This window comes from Microtus ochrogaster, unplaced genomic scaffold (genome assembly GCF_000317375.1).
Source record: "Microtus ochrogaster isolate Prairie Vole_2 unplaced genomic scaffold, MicOch1.0 UNK4, whole genome shotgun sequence".
Taxonomy (NCBI): Eukaryota; Metazoa; Chordata; class Mammalia; order Rodentia; family Cricetidae; genus Microtus; species Microtus ochrogaster.
In genome coordinates this window covers 1314875-1332628 of record NW_004949102.1, presented here as the reverse complement: position 1 = coordinate 1332628, position 17754 = coordinate 1314875, and the positions used below count along the sequence as shown (strand labels likewise).

At 42.1% G+C, this 17754-nt stretch overlaps 1 protein-coding gene across 1 annotated transcript; it reads right to left on the bottom strand.

The window, feature by feature from the left end:
* Nucleotides 1-4931: 4931 nt before the first annotated feature.
* On the bottom strand, nucleotides 4932-12832 carry Lmod2 (leiomodin 2). Its single transcript, XM_005365697.2, has 3 exons — nucleotides 12556-12832; nucleotides 5910-7270; nucleotides 4932-5388 (listed from the first exon to the last, which is right to left on the bottom strand). The coding sequence occupies exons 1-3, from the start codon at nucleotides 12830-12832 to the stop codon at nucleotides 5362-5364; spliced, it is 1665 nt and encodes a 554-aa protein (XP_005365754.1). The 3' UTR covers nucleotides 4932-5361.
* Nucleotides 12833-17754: the final 4922 nt, after the last annotated feature.

The window sequence follows — 17754 nt, the reverse complement described above, 5'->3', positions numbered from 1 at the left end:
TGGGTGGCAGAGGCAGGTGGGTCTCTGAATTCGAGGTCAGCCTGGTCTACAGAGTGAGTTCCAGAACAGGCTCCAAAGCTACACAGAGACTAAAGAAACAAACAAAAAAAGAACCAGGTGATTGACACTAAGTATTAGATATAGATTGATATGTTAGTTTCACGTTAACAAAGATAGTTCTTGGTGTAAACTATTCCCTTAGTATCCTTGAGGTACTGTTTTCAGCCATAGTGAATGAACCTTGCAGAAGTTAAATGATGTGTTCAAAGCTAAGCAGCTAGTCAGTGCAAAGCTGGGTCGTGGTTGCCGTGGGACCTTCACACAGATGATATTAGCTACCAGTAATGATCTGAGTAAGAAATTAAAATGTTGCTTCATCTCTGTAGACCAGGCTTTCCTTGAACCCACAGAGATCTGTCTGCCTGTGCCTCTCAAGTGCTGAGATTAAAGTGTGCCACCATCACCCACTGAATGTTTACTTTTGAATTATCATTTTTAAATGCTTTCATTTAATCATCCCTTACCCCCATTCTCTCCTCTATTGCAATTAAAAGATTTTTCCATTTGAAATATTAGATTAAATAACTTTCATGTTTGAGTTATCCCAAATCCCTAATAATTAATTATGTAAGAATTACATAATTTATTTAGGGGGGTGGAGAGATGGACAGTGGTTAAGAGCACTGACTGTTCTTCTAGAGGACCCGAGTTCAATTCCCAGCACCCATATGGCAGCTCACAACTGTTTGAAGATCCAGTTGTAGGGGATCTGACACCTTCACACGAATGCACATAAAATAAAGTTAAATAAACCATAAAAATTGTTTAAAAAAAGAATTTATTTAGAATTACCTCAGAATCTTTCTTGTGAATTTAAAATAAACCCTGACAATATATATCATGAATGTCTTTACCCATTCCATATATTTTAGAAACTAAAGTCCACTTTTTACATAGAGGTTTGCTTTGGTTTCATCTCTTTGTTTTAACCAACAATGACTTGATTTTGCTTCGTTTTGTTTGTTTTGTTGGGTTTGGTTTTTTTTTTTTTTGGTTTGCTTTTTTGTTGTTTTTGTTGCTTTTTTTTTTAGTCATATTTCTTCAAAGCAGTTTTTACTAGGGACATAGGCACACCCTCTGTAGGAAAATGACTTTAATCCATCCCAAATTCTGACAGTTTAAGATTACAGTCTAGTGTTCTGAGTGTCTGGAAAGAGTCACCAGAAAAGAAATAGTTGCGCCTGGATTCTCCTGATTGGTTTTCTGTTGTCCGCTATCTCTTGAGCCAGAACACCTCCCAACTGTGGTGTATTGAAAAAAAAAAAAAAAAAAAAACAGAAGCTGTAGAAAGCTAAAGCAACTTCTAGGAAGATATTCACAAATAGGTATAAACAGATGTGTTTTCCTCTCATTTTTCTCTTTTAGCATAATTTATTTCCCAACTCTCCATCTAAGTCAAGGACAATTTTGGGCTACTAGTTGAATATTCTGGTCTTGTTATTTTTTATTGCATTATTATTATTTTATTGGTTTTTAATCTTGGGTAATGGCACTCCAAGCCTTATCTTGGATGAAGATTATTTTTTTTTTATAAACTTACAGAAGACAACCTGTACACTTGTAACCTAAAGTAACTCTAGAAATGTGTTGCTGTTTATGTAACAGTGAGTAATGGATCATCAGGTTTCATTCAGGAAGAGAAAGTTAGTACTCATGCCAATAACTGCTCACTGTGGTGAGAGTGGATTGGAATGCTTTTCAATTGGGTGCCTAATTTTTAAAACTTAAATATATGACTCCAAAATAACTTTGGGTAATTATACTCCAGCGAATTACAGTGTTTCAGTTGGGAACAAGCTACTTCTAAAAATCAGTGCAGAAGAGCCAGTGCCAAAAGTCTCAGTCCTAGATACAAATTTATTTAATGACTTCAAAACATAAGGCTTTAAAGATTATGGTTACCTACCTCGGGAGGACTTTTGAGAACAAGACTTTCATTTTCCGATTGAAAGCCCTTGCCTCTCGCAGCTCTAACGGGGAACCTACTGACCATTGCTCTGGACTACACGTGGAAGCAGGGTGCTCCCAGAAAAGGGCCCTGAAGCATGCGCAGAGAATTGCCCACCTGGCTGCGCCCTAGCCGCACTCTCTTGAAAACTTAACCCGGGGATGGTGGAGGAGGGGAGTCGGGAGAGGAGGGATGGGACCCTGTCAATAGGCTTTTTCCTGTTTGGGACTTTGGGACAAGATCTGCGTCCTCATATTTCAGCTGTGATCCTTTTCAACCACATTGACAACTTTGAATATGTGAATTGAACACAGCTCGCCTGTTTTCAGCTCAGTCACAGTGCCAAGATGTGGCTATGCTGTGTTCCTTCTAAAGAAAGTACACCTTTCTCACCTCCACCGTGAGGGACCAAGCTACTACAAAAGCTCTGGAACAACCCAAACGGGTGGGTTTCGCTCTGCATTTCCTGCCTGTTGGTGAATGTCTTCCTGGAAGCAAACTGGGGCTCGCTGGTTCAGCTGGTATGGCTGGCCAGCGAGCCTCCAGGACCTGTCCTTGACTCTCAGTGCTGGGATGCCCACAGCAGGCTTTTCAGGCAGGCTCTGAGTTCCAAATCACATTCCTGACTGAACCGTTCCCTCGGCCTTAAAAGTTTAAGTTGGGAAAACCTATTCGAACACTTAACCTTTTATCAAGTTGTTGTTTTACAGAATAACATTAAATCTTGAGTTCAGGCCACTGTGTGTACCATCGTCAAACTGAAATAACATCCCACATCATTGAACCTTTGTGGGAGCTTTTGGTTTTGGTTTTTGTTTTTCATTAGTGTCTGTGTGTGTTTTATGTCTAGTCACATTTGTATTTAAAAATCCATATTGTCGTCCTATCTGAGAGGCTGCCCTTCTGTCTGTGTCTGTCTTAGGTAAGGGTCTGTGGTAAAATGTGGCTCACCAACAAAAGCCATCCAATGCCTGCTTTTGAACAAGTTCAAGTAAAGAAGTGCTTGAGGCTCCTGAAAGGGTTGATATCCTTGGCATTTCCACAGTTTTGATGTGGAGGGGATTTCTGATTCCGTGATATCCCCAGCACAGAGGAGAATAGCTCATGCTTGGAACCGTTGGGTACATAAGTGCACAGTCTATGAGGAATGTTGTTAGCGCCTCCTGACACTAGATTACGTCAGGACCAGATTCTAGTTCCTTGGTTCCTAACTCGGTGTTTGGAAGAATGTCTGGCTATGTAGTAAGCACTTGGAAAATACTCGTGGAAATCAAGTGTGTTGATCTTGGTGCTACTGTTCTAAGTTTCAGAACAATCCTTTGCCTTTATATCATGTTATCTGGTGATTAATGGAAATGAAAGTCTGCCTTAAGACCCTCATAGAAGGAAAAGATGGTCTTACCTTTACACACACACACACACACACACACACACACACACACTTCTCATACCTGAAAAAACTTATTCAAGAAAGGAAGTTCTTAGGAAATCTTTACAAGAACATACTGGTTTGCTCGAGTCATCTCGGCGTAGACATGGAAGGTGTCCCTACTGCCTCCTCTCACTCCTCGGTAATAAGTATCTCAGGGCAGGTGGTATGTCAGGATCTTGCTGACATAGAGTCATTCAGCACCTGTGGCCGGGGAGCACTGTCTGGGAAGCAGAGTGAAGCCTCAGTGTTTTTGGCCCCGTTTCGAATCAGGATGAGGTGTATTTTCAGAGAGCAATGTGCACGTATATAAATCACCACCTAAACACTTCATCTGGTCTGGGGCAGTCTTTCCCTCAGGGAGCTGAATGCTTTTTATAGGAGATGAACTAATAGGCTTTGACCCCAGCTTTTGTCAGTTCTCGGGCTGGTGAGTGACGGCTGTCATAATGCTCTGCCTATTTGCAGCACTGGACCCTAATATAACATGCTCTACAGTGCTTTTCGTTGAGAATTAACGTGCTCACTGGATGCCTAACTACCTCATATTTGTCTTTATTCTGAATCTTAATAATTTGCTGTTTTGTGAGGGCCCATGTCTCTACAACCCACTTCTCATAAGTCCTGCATTCTCCTAAGGTTCACAGAGATCCAGTAAGGCAGGCTTTCGCAGTGCAATGTGGAAACGTGTCAGTTAGTCCCTGGATTCTGGGGAGAAGACTTAGCTTCCATAGCTAAGCACTTCCTGGTAACACAAATGCTATATCAGCTGTCCTCCTTTGGGAAGTTCTGTGTGGTCTTACTAATGATATTATTTATCAGGACCCTTTCCTCCCCTGTCTCTTCCCTCTCGCTCCTTACCCTAGATGTACCAGAACCTGTCTCTGCAAGCAAAGGTCAGGAAAAATGAAGGTCTGAGTTTCTGTTCTGAGTTAACATGCACAGGAATGTATGTGTTACGCATACACACACCTTCAACCTTACGTAAAACATGATTTTGCACACTAGTGGAAAGGGTGAAAATAGTGAAGACATGCCCACAGAGAACAGCAGTTTACACTGGGTGTCTGGGAATGAAGGCCATCATGAAGGGAGACTAGCATCTGGGTAAGAGCAGTGAGCAGCAGTGCATAACAGCCTAGGCTTTGCAGCCAGTGATGCTCAGCTTCACATTAGCCACTGCTCCTCCATTTCTCGCCTGTCTGATAGAGAGAGCACCTCTTCATGCCGTGAAATATGCACAAAATAACAGTTCGGAGAATGACCCTCATCTACCGCCTGCTAATGTGAATCTCAGGCACTGACTAAACGTACAGCCTCTGGAATCTTCTTTGGTTCCAGTTATTCTTTCTAAGAGATGGGATGAGTGAAAGAAATAATCCTGAGAATTACATGATCATCTTCATTGGAAGTTCTTGAGGTTTATCTTCTGGAAAGAGATCTAGAATTTCTTGGGCATGAAGAAAGAAAGCAAATGCTAAGAGCATGAACCCTTTTGGTGTGAGAACGTAATGATTTTAATATTTAGCAATATTACATACATAGCCAGCAGATGTATTAACTCAGAAAAATAATAGTTTCTCTTTTTAAAAAAAGAAAAAAAATTAATCTAAGGTTATTGGGGTTACAAAAATAATAGCACAATTTCTTTAAGTGATTTGCACTCCGTCACCGAGACACCAGAGCTGCAAAGAAATCTTGCTGGCCTCTGCCCGCATAAATCTTATGACATTAAAAAAAGTTTATTTTCATATTTACAGAAGAAACGTGCTGGTTGCTTCTTAAAATTCCCTTTGGAATTCCACAGTGACGCTATTGTTGAAGTCGGGAACATTTCAGATTAAAGAAGGCACTTTGGAAGCAGCTTGCAAGGCAGCTCAGGTCACACCACTACACAGTTCAGGGTCCTCTTCTATGGATGGGTTTATCTCAGAGCCTCGGGAACTTCCACCTACAAAGACAGGGCGTGGCCTTTCAATCAAACAACTTGAGTGTTCAAGTAAATCACCATCGTTGTCACCGCCACCACCTGTAGGGTCTACCTTTAGCACTTTACCCTGAGGGGAACTTGAATGTAGATTATGATTGCCGAGTGGTGATTACCCACATTTATAAATTTGCTAGTAAATCCTTTGCAGTTTTGGGGTGAAAATTCTGAGAAGTGATTAATCTTTTCAGGATGCTGACAATACTTCTTATTTTTTAATTAGGGAAATTGAAATTTTATATGTTGGAGTGTCATAAAATGATCCCGGCTGAGATAATAAGTTGGCACGAATGGAGGAAATGTGTTCATTCTCTCGCCCAATGTACCCACCCCTAATGCCGACTGACACTTGGCGTGCTTGCTCTCACATGCACAAATATTAAAAGATTCGTAAGAATTAGGAGAGGTGGCTTTGATAGCATCCATCTGTGGAGACTGATTTATTGAATCAATTTCACCTTAGGGTTAGTTCTGGGGTGACTTACCCTCCGGAGCTGTCTTATGCTGCTCCCCCGGATGGCTTCCATGAGGTTCTCATGAGCTGATCTCTGGGGGGTAGACGGTCGGGAGCTGTCTTCCATTTTCTTCTCTTGCACTGACCTCAGAGAATTCTTTATTTCCTTCAGGATGTTGTTTGGCTGCTTCTTAACCTTCTTCCCTTTTTTCTTCCGCTGTCCATTTTGTAGGGCCCGCTGGGCATTTTCCTGTTGTTTAATCACTTCTGCAATATTTCGGGTGATGAGTTTTTTCTCTGGGAGTGGAGGAGGAGGGGGAGGAGGGGGAGGAGGCAGCAGGTGGGGAGGAAGAGGGGGTGGAGGGGGAGGAGGAGGGGCTACCGGAGATGGAGGTCTGCTCCTCCCAGCGTGGACTTTCTTGGAGACTTTGGGAGATGACCAGGGAGACTGCCTTGGAGAAGCGTACGGAGAAGAGCCTGGTGTCCCTCTTTGCCAGACTTTGGTCCTAAGAGCGGCTCCTCCGTCGTACCCCTCTTGCTGTTTCTGCTCCTGCATGCGCTTTTGCCTCTGCTTATCCATATTCCTTGTTAAAATACTCGTCATACTCATTCTTGGTCCTGGGAGCTCAAAATGGTAGCCCAGCCTCAGCAGCGTGGTGTTCTCCTTGAGCAGCTTGACAATCTCCATCTCTACCTGGGAGCCCATGATGTGCCTCTGGTTGTGGAAACGCAGCTCGGTGAGCACCGTGTTGTGCTGCAGGGCTCTCATGATGGCCAGGATCCCCTTGCCCGTGATGAAGTTGGACTCCACGTTGACGCTGGTGATGTGCTCATTCTTCTTGAGCATGTCTGCGATGGCAATCGCCGCGGCGTCATCCGCGTGCGTGTTGGCCAGACTGAGCGTCTTCACGACTGTGTTCTCCTTGAGCGCTTCTGCAAAGCGGGACAGGGTCTGTGTGGTGATGTTCTCGATGTTGTTCAGATTGACTTCTGTTGTGTCAGGGTCATTGTTTTTAATCTTTTCCAGGGCGTCCTCAATAACGGTGGGATTTCCACAAGGGTGAATGGCGGTGGGCGACTCTGTGTTCCTCTGTGTCCTTCCACTGCTGCTATTGGTTAAATTTATATTTTCTATTTGACTTTTAAATGTCTTTGGCTTGGAGTTATCTGAATTAGTGCTACTGTAGTTTACAGTTCCATTAATGTGTTTTGTGGCTTCAGTTGTAGCTTCCTCTTCCTCACTGTTCTCTTCCTCACTGTCCTCTTCCTCCTCTTCCTCTTCCTCCTGGGACTCCTCCTGCTCCTCCTCCTCTTCTGTACACACCTCCTCAGAGATTTCGCTGTTGCTTTCTGTGAAGATTAGTTCTTCCTCACTCTCTTCCTTGTCTTCCTCTGCAACCTAAAGAGTGTATTGACACCATTAAGGTTTCCCTGCAAGCACATTTATGAGTTTACAAAAGTAACATAAGTACCTCAAAGGTCCTGGGGAGAGCAGGGTTAGCAAGCCTTTGCTTCTCACCTCTCTAGTTCAAGTAGCCAAGGTCAGTGTTTGGTTGCATAACCACTAACAGCTTCTCTGTAAACATTTATCTTCTACAAAAGAGCGGGCTTTTACTGAATAAGAATATGTGATCGTTTTCCTAGTTTGAGTACAGAAGTCAGAGCTTTAACTTCGGAAAACGCTGGATACATTTTTCAACATTTTAGGCATAGCAAGATATTACAACAGATAAATGTACTTGCAGCATAAGCCCAATGGACTCCAAGCCCCTGGTCTTTCGACCTGTACATGTGCCATCATAAATAAAATAAGAAAACATGAAAATTTTAGTTGACTTCACAACTCATTTTGTTCCAGTTTTGCAAATCTCTCTGGATTACGCTGTCCTTTCCTATTTCTTACCAAACAAGTACAACAAAAATAAACAATATGGCAATGAATTCCCTGCCCTTGATGCTCAAATTTCACCAGGCCTGTTGGCACACACCTGTAATCTTAGCTAATTAAGAGGTTGAAGCAAGAGGGTAGTGAGTTCAAGGCTTGTCTACCATAGAGAAAGTTCAAGGTCAGCCTAGGTAATTTAGTGATACTCTGCCTCAAAGAGAGGGCCCAGGGCTGGGAGCATAAGCCAAGCAAGAGTGTTTATTCCCTGAATGTTCAGTCAATTACAGATGTGACCAAGCCAAGTGCCCTCTCTCCTGTTAGTCTCCATGTAGAGAAAGCAGATGTGGTTTGCAGCTCTAGCATTTATCTGTTGTGTGATGGCACCCAGCACAAACATGTGGAAATGCCACACTCTTCCAGAGTCGCTGATCAGGGCAGACCAAAAGCTGTTCTCTGGGAAAACCAAGCAGTAAACAAAACCTCTGGTGGATGCCATGGTAAAGCATGACCACTTGCAGAAGGCTAGGCTCCCTAGATCCCACCCAGCAGTGCGCAGGAGCAGACAGCTGCAGCAAAGTTCAAAGCGGGTCTTTGCCCAGCCAACGCTTTAAACATAATTAGCATTCGTTCCTTGAAAAAGGATTTCAGGTAAACAGGATTTGATTCTAGCTTTGTCCCTTCTGTTTACAAGGCCCTCTGCAGACTCCTCAAAGACTGCTTTCTATTTGTCCTGTTTTCTTTTATTAGAAAAAGCCTTGGAAATGCCGAGAGTGTCTGTTTTACTCTCTTGTGAGTCTTTCTCCTTGTCTGGTTCGAAGCCCCACGGCCCTTCCTTCCCCCACAGCGTCTTCCATTTTCTACACTGGAAGCACTTTGGGTGCCACTGTCTGTGGCATGTGCATGAGGATGAAGCTTTGGAAAACACTGTTGGTCTCCAGGTTTGTCTGCCCAGTTGTCACAAAGTAGCTTCCAGTTAGCTACACTTGTTTAGAGTGACAGGCACCAAGTGATGGCCTGGGATGACCTGTCCAGTCTCAGTTTACTTGATATATTAGGAGAAGAAGGGAGAGGGTGTCTGTCTGTCTGTCTGTCTATGTGTCTGTCTATTTGTTTGTCAAAGGGGTGGAAGGATAGGAGTCACAACTCAATGATACCGAACACCATGCAAAGCAGGCAATGAACCAGTTAGACAGAGTTCTGACACTCCAACTGAAGTTACTTTGCTTTGTATAAGTTTTCAAAAGTGGGGTCTCCATCAGTTGTCTATGGGTGCGTGCTGCATCCTCGTGTTTTTGGACTGTCTCAAAATCCAGAGTAGGCTGCCTTTCATACGACCACGAAATTTCATCTCCTTTAGTACTTAAAGATCTTTAAAGAACTCAAGAAACTAGACATTAAAATTCTAATTAACCCAATTAAAAAATGGGGTACTGAACTGAACAGAGAATTCTCAACAGAAGAAGTTCAGATGGCCAAAAGACACTTAAGGTCATGTTCAACCTCCTTAGCGATCAGGGAAATGCAAATAAAAACAACTTTGAGATCTTTAACCTCTCTCTACAATCGCCCTTCCCCTTCAAAATATAGCTGAAAAGCATGTAAGTTCTCTAGCAACGTGAGCTGTTATGTAATGTCTGTTGATGCCTCTTCTAGGAGGCCACCTTTTAACCCTTCCTGAAGTAGTGCGTGGGATGTCTGCATTGACACTTCTCCCAATAAGCTACAGCCCACACTTTAACTGCTTGTTTGCCAGTTTCTCCATAGACTGTTTGAAATGGGTGTAGGCCCATGTTGCTTTCTCACCTAGCACAGTGGCTAGCGTGTTAGAGAGGCTCAGTAAACTTTCATTTACTGCATGATCTCAGTTGACACTGGTTAACAGCATCTCATACCTAGAGGACATACTGATAAGGTCAGGAGGCATAAGGTGATCAAATGCCCTGCCTATTTGCCCAAGCCTGGGCATTTACCAAGATACAGAAATTTTCTAAAGCAGTCCAGGGCAGTCCGAGATTGCTGACCACCCCGGGAGGGGAACATACGGGAGGAAAGACCGCAGCAAGGGGAAAGGGAAAGGTCGGAAGGCCCACAGGGCGATCTCTGCTCCTTTATGAATTAGTCCTACACCGGAGAGAAGACGTGCTCACTGGTTTTCCTACATCTGCTGCTTTGGAGTTAGGACTGATCCTTTGGGGAATGGGGTAGAAAGGTGGACAGAGGGAAAGGTAGGAGATGAGGTGGGAAGGACTGAGCGGACGGAATGCAGACGCTGGTGAACATGGAGAGTAAACAGAACAACAGCCAGGAGACAGCCAGCCTCTTCCGGTTATCTCTACAACACCATCATGGCTGTAGGGAAGCAAGAGGCTTGGCTTTCAGCTCTGGTCCTGGTTCTCCGTGTCAAGAGCTGGACTACTTTAGACAAATCATCTGGCCTTTCTGGGTCTCAAGAAATTGCGTGATTCTTATAGACCTACGGTTAGTATGTGTCCTAAATTGCAGATGGGGTTGCTAGACCCCAGCTAGTTGGGCCTACCCTGATAGTTTCCCATCTGCATAGCCTAAAGAGGCTTAGAATTTGTGCCTTTTGAAGGACCAGACCATGTTCCTCCTGCTGGGCCAGCACCGACATATCTGAAAAACTACCTTCATGCCAAGAGTCTCTAGTTTCAGTCCCAACTTGACTGACAAGCTGCTACCTTCACATAAGTTCCTTAACTTTTCCTGGTCCTGGCTCTCAAATGCAGAAAGGTGAGATGAGATGAGATAAGGTGAGAAAAACCATCGGCCCCTTGTGCCTTAGCCCCGGCAACTACTCAAGAGAAGAGAACTAAACCATTGCATGTCTAGGGTGCCTAGGCCTGAGGTAGGACACATTTACGTCAACCTAGATGAATAGAAAAAAAGGCTGTCACTCAACAGGTGCTCCACAGACTGTTCCTAAACCTTCACAAAGCCAGTAGCCTCACTACCCCCGTCTCATTCAGATCCCGGCTCCTTCTCATGGACCCTCTTTTGTGGCATCATCTTTGAGACAAGCATCTGCTCCCCTCTCCCCTCAGCTGCTTGGATGTTTTCCCTGCTGGGGGGGGGGGACTGGATTTTTTCCCTCTGTCAGTCAGCCCACTTCTGCTCAGCACCCTTGTGACTACAGAGACAGCTGGCTGGGCCTGTGAAGTGGGAGAAAAGTGAACCAGCTGAGAAGGGAATCAAAGTTCGTAAAAAAAAAAAAAAAAAAAAAAAAAAAGACAGCCTCTCTAATTGGACCGATAAGCCATTGGCAGGATCAGCAAAACCTTTGGCAGCATGAGGTGGGTGTCAACAACAGCTGACAGGAGGCTTTGCCCTTCGGTTCTCTCTGCTGTCATAACATTAATGACATTAAAATGCCTTTGTCCTGTTATTGTTGTAGGTGCCTCTGTGTTCTGGCTTCTTAGGGATAGTTGCATTCTCCGCTTGCAGAAATTTTTTTTTTTTTTAGCAAAAATAGTTAAGACGTCATTCTATTTCATCAGACTGTTGACTCTTATTTGCATTCCAAACAAACAAACAAACCAAAGACAAATAAGGAAACCAATCAAATCCAACTTTTAAAGGACTGTCATGGAAGAACTGACTAGCCCAGATTGTCACTGGTCATAAGTGTTCTCTCCTCGTCTCTCCCTCTGGTTTCTCGTGACTGCAGCCACAGTGGCCTTGGAAGATCCTGGCTTGGTCCCAGTGGCCCTTCCGACGATGACTGACACAGGCTAAGCTCACACATATCTTGCTACAAATGTGCACACAGCTATCGCCAAGATCACCACAGTTCCCACGTTAGTACTGCGGCAAGCTGGCCACCATGAGCCAGTTTATTTTCGTTATAAATGATTTCAGTGGCATGCACAGGCTTTTAAATGGTTGTTTGTAGTCTGTTTTCTTTTTCTTCCAAGAACTCAAAGTTTCTTTCCTATAATAGCATTCTGCCACTATAATGACTTTCCCAGAGGTTAGTCTTTTGAACTTCCTTACAGCGATGACTCATTGGGAAATTCAAAATGACTCTTGCCTGGGCAGCACACATGGGCTCCCTAGACCTGAGCTCTCCGAATCCCCTTCAAGGAGGAAGATTGTCATAGATGCATCTGTGCGTGCAGTCTTAACCCGCATCCTTGGTGAGTTTTGTCATTTAGATTCTATGCTAAAGCATGCCTTCTCTTTGGGGAAAGCACTAGAACTTGTTGGAATCTCAACGGGGAGGGGGAGAATCTTATTCGCAAAAGAAACAAAAAATGAACTCTCTCAGTGGACACATGGAAAGAGAATCCTTGAAGGAACAATTGTCTGTACAAACTCTAACAACTTAAAGACAAACAGGAGGAGCAAAGAGGACTCTTGACTCTTATTTCCATGCTCGTCCCATAGCTTTGAACTTGGGCATTGGAAATATAAAGCTGCCTTTACTGCCGCCATTATTGCTGTTAAAGTATCAAGAAATAAATGCACTTAACTGAAGGAAAATTGTACCAGAAACATGCTACGCGACATCAGTGCCTCAGAGTATTTGATGAATCATTCAGACCAATCCTCTCTGAAACAGTTTCCTTTCCAGGTTCCCATTTTAATCAGTAAAACTACTCTCACCAAGACCATTTTGGCCTGGAAAATAGTGCAGGAATGGACGCAATTGGGCTATAAGAAAATTTAAGTGATGAACACTGGGAAGCTGTGTTCTCAGAAAACAGGGGTGTCTGGCTTTGGAGTGGGGGTAGGGTAAAGAGGATGGGCACAGCCAGGGCACAGTCTTCAAAGCCTACCTTTCCACACTCCCCAAGCCGTTCCTTCTCCAGAAGTTTCTGGGACTCCTTTTCCCAATAAGCCATCAGCGCCTCCCTGCTGAAGTTCCCTGTGGGGGTTTTCTCCGTCAGACTCTTTTGCCTCATCCCCACGGGAAGGGTTCGGTCTGGTTCAATGTCCTCCAGCTCCCTCTCAAGCTCCTTAAGCTCCTCAGCTGAGAGGGAGGCCAGAAGTTCATCCTCATCGATGGATTCATATTTACTAAGTCCCCTTCTGTAGCCAAATGTAGACATGGTCCCAACCTCGTCAGACACCCCAAAAGCTTAAAGAACCAGGCATTCAAGGCAAGCGGAGGCTGACCGGGGAGGCAAGTGTCAGGCTGGTCGGCAGCTGGCGTGAGGAGTGGCCTCGGGAGCCTTTTAAGAGAGGTGATGCAGGGCTGTGACAATGTGGAGAGGCTGAAAGCATGGGCTGTTTTAAGCATCAGACGTCAGCTAGACATTTGAACACAAAGAATGTCACATCAGTGGTGGATGGAGGTCTCAGAACCAGCAGGGATTATTCACACAGTGGCCAGAGCCATATTTAGCTGAGCCTGATAGCTGGTGAGGACAGGCAGAGTGTTTCAGATAGGAGTTGACATGATTCTCCCTACTCTGTGCTCAACTGTTGGAGGGTAAACTTGGTTTTGAAAATGTCTGCTCACAGACACTGCGGCCATGAACGGATTCTTTCAGTATGAACCGGGTGGTATGATGAAGACAGACGCTATGATAATACAGGAATTTATAAATTAGCGTGCTTTGTGGTATGTGAAACCCTGTCATACGGTCCCTTAGTTGTATGTACTTTAGAATTACAGTTTGACCCTCATTTACAGATTTTGGCAATTTGAGACTGAGAGAGTACGTGAAACACTTTAAGGCTGACAGCAGGAAGGACAGAAGGGATCTTCTCCACGTCACCAAATGGCTGCCTTCTCCTTCCTATGTGAGTCGAAACTGGACTGTTCCAATTTATTAAAGACTTACACTGTGACAAACCAATGCTCAACACTCTGTATATTTTGTATCATTTAATCCCACAATCATATGAGGAATTATTATCATTGTCCGTATCTGAAAAGCCTAGACCCCTGAGAGATGGAATAACTAGTTTAGGAAAACAAAGCTAAGAAGTAGAAAGGTCTAGAATTTCAACCCAGATGGTGTCTGAGCTGAAAACTAGAAAGACATTAATTTTTAATTATACATATGCATTCATTCTTGAGACAGTGCTATATTATCTATGGAGTTTGTAGGATTTCCTGCTAATTTGAGAATACAGATGTATAAAACTGTAGTGATAAGTGTGCATAGAAATATGCATGTGCCAACACATGCACAGCTTATCATATTTATTCATTCAGCCGAGCTGCTGTGACTATTTGGCCTGTTTCTAGGCGTGGCCTATGAAGAATGCCGCTGACAACACTTTCCTGAACGCCTTTGAATATTCATACCGTTTTTATTCCCCTGTAGAAGAAATGTTAGGTTGTAGGGTAAACTCACTTTTAGTGGTATTTCAAACCATTTATTGCTCACCCATGAATACCCAACCATGGGGAAGGCTCCAATTCCCTTTCAATGCCTGTTCTTGTTTCTTTTCCTGGTCCACACCATTTCTGGGAGGACAAAATGGTAGTCTTCAGCTTTCTAGTTACTAATGGTGTTGAGTGTACTGTCATGTGCTCATTTCCCTTGATGACATACTCAAGTGTTGGGCTTATTTATGTATTCAGTTGTCTTTTTACTAAGCTGTGAGCTGTTTATATATTTGAGAAACCAATATTTAATGAGACAAGTGATTTGTATATATTTCCTCCCATCCTTTGGTTTCCTTTTTAGTGTTAGAAGAGTAATGTTTTTGGAAAATGAGGTCCACTTTATCAACTTTTATTCTATCAGCTGTTTCTTGGTGTTGATAGTTAAAACATCATTTCTAATCCCACTATGCAAAGATTTATTCCTGTGTTTTGCTCCAAAGTACAGATTGCTTTTTAGATTTAGGTTTATAACCCATTTTGACTAAAATTTTTTGTGTGTAGAACATAAGATATACATATATATGGATGTATATATACATTGATAGATATAGATGACTGACAAAGAGATAGACAGACAGATAGACAGATAGATTAGATTAGATAGATATATAGATAGACAGAGATAGATAGATAGAGATAGATAGATAGATAGATAGCTAGATAGAAAGATAGATAGGTATAGATGACAGACAGATAGATAGATTTGATAGATGGATGGATAGATATAGATGACAGACAGACAGATAGATAGATATAGATGACGGACACATGGACAGACAGATAGATTTGATGGATGATAGATAGATAGATAAATAGATAGATTGATAGATAGATAGATAGATAGATAGATAGATAGAAAGATAGATAGATAGATATAGATGACAGACAGATAGATAGATTTGATAGATGGATGGATAGATATAGATGACAGACAGATAGATTAGATAGATTAGATAGATAGATATAGATAACAGACAGACAGATAGATAGATATAGATGACAGACACATGGACAGACAGATAGATTTTATAGATGATAGATAGATAGATGATAGATAGATAGATAGATAGATAGATAGATAGATAGATAGATAGATAGATAGATAGATATAGATGACAGATAGATTTGATAGATGGACAGATAGATATAGATGACAGACAGACAAATAGTCAGACACATAGACAGACACCTACTCATCCTAATACTATTTGTCAAGAAGACTCCTCTAGTATATTGTTTGGCACGTCTGTGGAAAAGAAACTGACATTGCTGTAAGGACACTGATGGACGGTTCTGGCCTGTGGATATGTGTCTGTCTCTCTGCCACTGCAGAATCTCACTTTCTGTAGCTTGGTCGTGCAACTGAAGTCAAAGAGTATGAGTTTTCTAACCCCACTCTTGCATGAATGAGTCAGTTAAGTATGCTTTATTTTAACTCATAGTGTTCTGCCGTCAGAATCAAAGGACACATTTCAGATAGGGAATAGTGAAACTATAAATGATTAACTAACTTCTTAAAATTACTTTTGTGTTTTGAAGATACAGAATATTTGTGATTCGTTACCACGCTGAATGATGGTCAGGGAAGGTAATTAACAGTATTGGCCTTATTTCTTATTTTGAATCAGTAGCACACATTTTTGTGGAACACATGGTGCTTTTTTTTTTTTAATCAAAAGATGGATTTGAGTTTTGGCAGTGCCACCAAGCTATTATAGATATATAAATCTGGTGAATGAAATGAATTATTCAGCTTAACAGTGATAACAGTGACATTTTACATAAAATTAATCACAAATATGCTAAAACTGCTTTTAAAACAATGAAATGAATATAAATTTAGCAAAATTCATTATTAATGACACATTAGACCCATGGCACATTGGTCAGTGCAAAGATTTAGGAGTAAATAATTATGTAAAATTAGGAGAACTGTGTTTTACTCTCTTCCTTTAAGTTTCTGATAGATGTAGCTCATTGTTGTCTTGAAAATTACTGAATACACACCATATGTTAGAATTCACAAACATAGACAACAAAGCACAGCAAACAGAAGGACTGCAGAGATGATCAAACAGGATACGGGAAGTAAGGTTTGGGGAGGACATTTCAAGAGGTTTCTATAATGAGATGGTGTTTGAACACAGATCTGGAAAAGGGTTCTATGCATGCATATTATAACATACATGATGTGAGACCATAAAATAATTGCACTGATATTCTTAGGATAATAGACTCGGATCTGAAAGGACCTTTGAAATGCTTAATCCTCTGTCATTTCCATCTGTGTTGTATTTGAACATCGTCAATAAAAATATCCCTTGACAAATGGCTTAGGTCTATAGAAAACTCCTGTTTATATTGTACTGAAAATGCTTAGAAAACCACTCCTTATATTTTTAGTTTGCTCATTTTAATGATCCAGAATAAATATAGCCTTCCATGAGTTTCTTCTGTCAAGTCTTGAGTGCACCATAAACGACTCTGAAAGTGACACCAAAGAGTCAGCGTTAAAATGTCTTACCATGTGGCAACATCATTGAAAAAAAACTTGTCTCTTGATAATATCTTCCTCTGAAGAACATCTTATTATATTTACTGTCAGTCCATGTGATGCTAACAACATAACTCACAGTCCATCAGACTTCATAATATCTACTTAGAAGTATTTCTACAAACTTTAAATCCATTTGTTAAAATTCTGCTGTGTAACTAAACACTGCCACCTATTCCTGGCTTTGACTAACATATGATGAATAATGTAAATTTTCTTGGAACTTATTTTTACATCAAGAAAAAAAATCCAGTTGTACATGTGTTCTAAGAGTCAGCATTTTCTATTTTGGATTTTTTTATTATTTTTTTATTTTTTTATTTTCAAGACAGGGTTTCTCCGAAGCTTTTGGTTCCTGTCCTGGAACTAACTCTTTTTTTTTTTTTTTTTTTTTTTTTTTTTTTTTTTTTTTTTTTTTTTTTTTTTGGTTTTTCGAGATAGGGTTTCTCTGTGGTTTTGGAGCCTGTCCTGGAATTAGCTCTTGTAGACCAGGCTGGCCTCGAACTCTATTTTGGAATTTTTACTTGGTATTTTTGTTCATTGTATTTAGAGACAATGATAGTATAAGACCACAAAGCCTTTTCAAGATTAGTATGCCTTATTTTAAAAAGGTCACTGCCTTGGTGACAATTTTTCATTGTGCTTGATTCTCTGATTCACTAAGATATATAATGTCTAGTAATAATGTCATTTACTCGTTAAGGAAAAACTGAGTTTTCTCTTTCAAGTTTTTCCCCCCTTCTAAGTTTCTCCCCGAAAGTGTCCCTGGCTGCTTGTGTACACAGTCACTCTCTACTTGCTGTGGGATACGGCTGTGCTGCAAGCTAGGACTGCGGACGGGAAAATAGAAACCGATTCAGTTTCTGCCCTCAAGGAGTTGAGACTTGAGGGAGAAGAGAGTAGACAGCTGGCAACAGCAGTGGAGAGCAGCCCAGCCAGGCGCCGGAGAGGAGCCAGAGCCCTGCACAGAAGAAGATGTGGGGGCGGAGGTGCAGCCCAGCAGAAAGTTCCCTGGTGGCTTAGGAAGGTAGCGCCCGCCCACCCCATGCTCTCAAAGCTCTCAGCACTGCGCCCTA

Bases quoted from the DNA above. Each gene is read 5' to 3' on its own strand.
- Lmod2 (XM_005365697.2), bottom strand. From the start codon at position 12,832: ATGTCTACATTTGGCTACAGAAGGGGACTTAGTAAATATGAATCCATC. The intron at 7,271-12,555 runs GCTTTGAAGACT...TTTAGGTTGCAG, and splicing joins TGGGGAGTGTGGAAAGGTAG to AGGAAGACAAGGAAGAGAGT. The intron at 5,389-5,909 runs GTAAGTCACCCC...CTGTCTTTGTAG, and splicing joins GCATAAGACAGCTCCGGAGG to GTGGAAGTTCCCGAGGCTCT.